We start from the raw sequence: 2500 nt of genomic DNA on the forward strand, positions 1-2500 counted from the left end.
ATTGACACTTTCCACGTGCACAACAGTTTTCGCGCCTCGGCTTTCCTGCCGACGATACTGTATGAGCGACGGGTTGCGCGTCAGCGTCACAGCAACGAACCAGCGGTTGATCGCCTTGTGAGACACGCGTGGTATGCCAAGACGGCGAGGATATACTAAACAGAAGAGAGAAACAGAAATTACAGAAATCCAATGAACGCGGAGCCTGGGCAAGGACGACATCCAACGACTAGGAGATCCTACTGATCTGGATATCAAATGCGGGAAATATTGTCTGGCCACAACCATAAAAAAATGTCACTTTACTCGACCCTAACCCTAACTTCTTTAAACATTTGTTAAAAAGTAAAAAGTTAAAACTAGTAAATAGTAAATATGTATATATATATATATAACTTCAGGTGATGAGAGTTCCACACTGATAAATCCAGAATAGTGCTCAACAATAATGGAGCGGTAATAACAATGTTTTTCTACCCAATATAGTTTCATATGGACTTTAATACAGGTCTGTTTCGTAGACCAACAAGGAGTTGGACCACTCATCGGTTAAATTCCATGTACACTGTAGCATCGCTGGGGTTTATATAAATCAGTAGCGTGATCGTTACAAGATTCAAACTTGAAAAACAATAGTAAAAAAGCATTTGTAAATTTATGATTGGTTGTTGAGGATGCGATTGAACCTAAGGAGAAAATTTCGCTTGTGCCTGCAAGTCGATACGAGTTCATTACGTTTGTTGAGCGTTGCCATGTCCGGTTTATATACAATATAGAATTTCTCGGTACTACATAGATTACATCGTTTAGTAAGGTTGCTATAAGATTTGGCCTTGGCTAGAATTTTCCAGAAGATTGCGAAGTCTTTCTTTTGATCTTTTAGCTGCCATAGATGTTTGCTCAGTTCGGTGTCATTCTTTTTACTTTCGTTTTTGAATGACATTTGGTGGTTTCGTAACTACGATCTACTAGATAATTCTGATATTCCTTGCTACGTTCTTCAAACTTTTCAATTGTGGAACAATTTCTACGAACTCTTGTAGCAACTCCGAACGGGATAGCCCTGGTACAATGAGATGGATGGGCACTGTTACGCAATAAATAGATGTGATGGTCCGTAGGTTTGGAATAGATATCAGTCTGAATGAACCCATCAACTAAAAGGAGGGTGAGATCCAAAACATTGAGTGAAATTTCTGATGATACCATGGTAAATTTGATGGTGGGGTACAGTGAATTAATGAATGCGGTAAAATCCTTCAGCTTGGTGGTACCCTGGGTCCAAAGACCGAAAATGTCGTCTCGATATCTCCACCATAATTAAGGTTTGGTCTCCCCAGATTTGGCCTTTTGATCGATAATTCCCATTGCCAAATCAGCGTAACTACACGCGTTCTTAGGGCCCATTGCGGTGCCATGCGTTTGCAAATATTGTTGATCCTGAAAGTGGGAATTGTTGTGCTCTAAGCAGATCTTCACAGCTTCAACGATACATTCAGTTGACGGAATTTGGAATTCTCGTGAATTAAGAGCATTTGTGACAGCTTTTATTCCCAGATTGTTGTCAATATTGGTACCTTCGGGGAATGGTCCAGCCTTGTTGAGATCTTCAATTTTTTGCAGTCTTCTACAGTCGGACCATTATTAATATCACGATTATTGAAGAAAAACGTGGCTGCTCGAAGCCTATTCTCGAATTTCTCCCAATCTTCTCGAAACTTGAGCCTATCAATATCCCAGGGACAGGACAAAACGATGGTCCCTTACTAAGCAACGATTTTTCGTATGGATCTATTTCCCGCGAAGAAAGGTTGATTGCGAAAAATTTCTCATTACCTAAGCTAGAAGTGACACGTCGTGTAGAAGAAACACGTCGTGCAGAAGAAAAGAAAATTCGTTTTCTATCTATTCTAACCTTTTTGGAAAAGCGTCTGTTCTTGTGTTTTGGTTTCCTTGCGTTCTCTTCATGCAATTGTTCAGCATGATGGTAGATGACAGGTGCAATTGTATAGACTTTCTTAATCTTGTGGCGATATCTCAAGTTCAAGCTTCTGTTTAACGATATGGTGCTCCTCTTTGCTGTATTCCAGGAGTCGAGGGCGGTGCCCTGGTCATGATATTCGAAAAGAAGCTTACGCTTCTCTTCGAGCTGTTGTTGTAACTGACGAGTCGTGGTGTCAGCAAAATTGACTAGATCACTGAGAATGTTCATTGATGCAGGAGAAGAAGAAGGGCTTTCTCTCGACTTAAAAACCTAGATGAGCAAGCTATTAGAATTCAAGACAAGGGCTCCAAATTCGTTATTCTGGATAAAACAGAATATTCATCTAAAATGCTTGGCCAGTTGGAAAACCCACTCCACTATAAAAAACTTGATTTCGATCCTAGTGCCAACTATGCTAATACCATTTTAGCGTGGAGTACCAAATGGCCACAGAAAGGGCAAATCGACCAAAATATTGCTAATTGGGTTGTTAATAACAAAGCCAAACCGGGCAAA

General features: G+C 40.4%; 2 protein-coding genes across 2 annotated transcripts in view; one reads left to right on the plus strand and one right to left on the minus strand.

Moving 5' to 3' along the window:
• The window catches only part of LOC138004164 (fibrillin-2-like), a 205059-nt gene that overhangs the window by 55296 nt on the left and 147263 nt on the right, over positions 1–2500 (plus strand). The gene's annotated exons all lie outside the window — the stretch shown is intronic.
• The window catches only part of LOC138004166 (stimulated by retinoic acid gene 6 protein-like), an 87343-nt gene that overhangs the window by 429 nt on the left and 84414 nt on the right, over positions 1–2500 (minus strand). The window contains exon 19 of the mRNA XM_068850590.1: positions 1–155. This exon is cut by the window's left edge and continues 429 nt beyond it. Coding sequence (XP_068706691.1) covers positions 1–155 — 155 coding nt within the window. The remainder of the gene's footprint in view (positions 156–2500) is intronic.

This window comes from Montipora foliosa, chromosome 5 (assembly GCF_036669935.1).
Source record: "Montipora foliosa isolate CH-2021 chromosome 5, ASM3666993v2, whole genome shotgun sequence".
Classification (NCBI taxonomy): Eukaryota; Metazoa; Cnidaria; class Anthozoa; order Scleractinia; family Acroporidae; genus Montipora; species Montipora foliosa.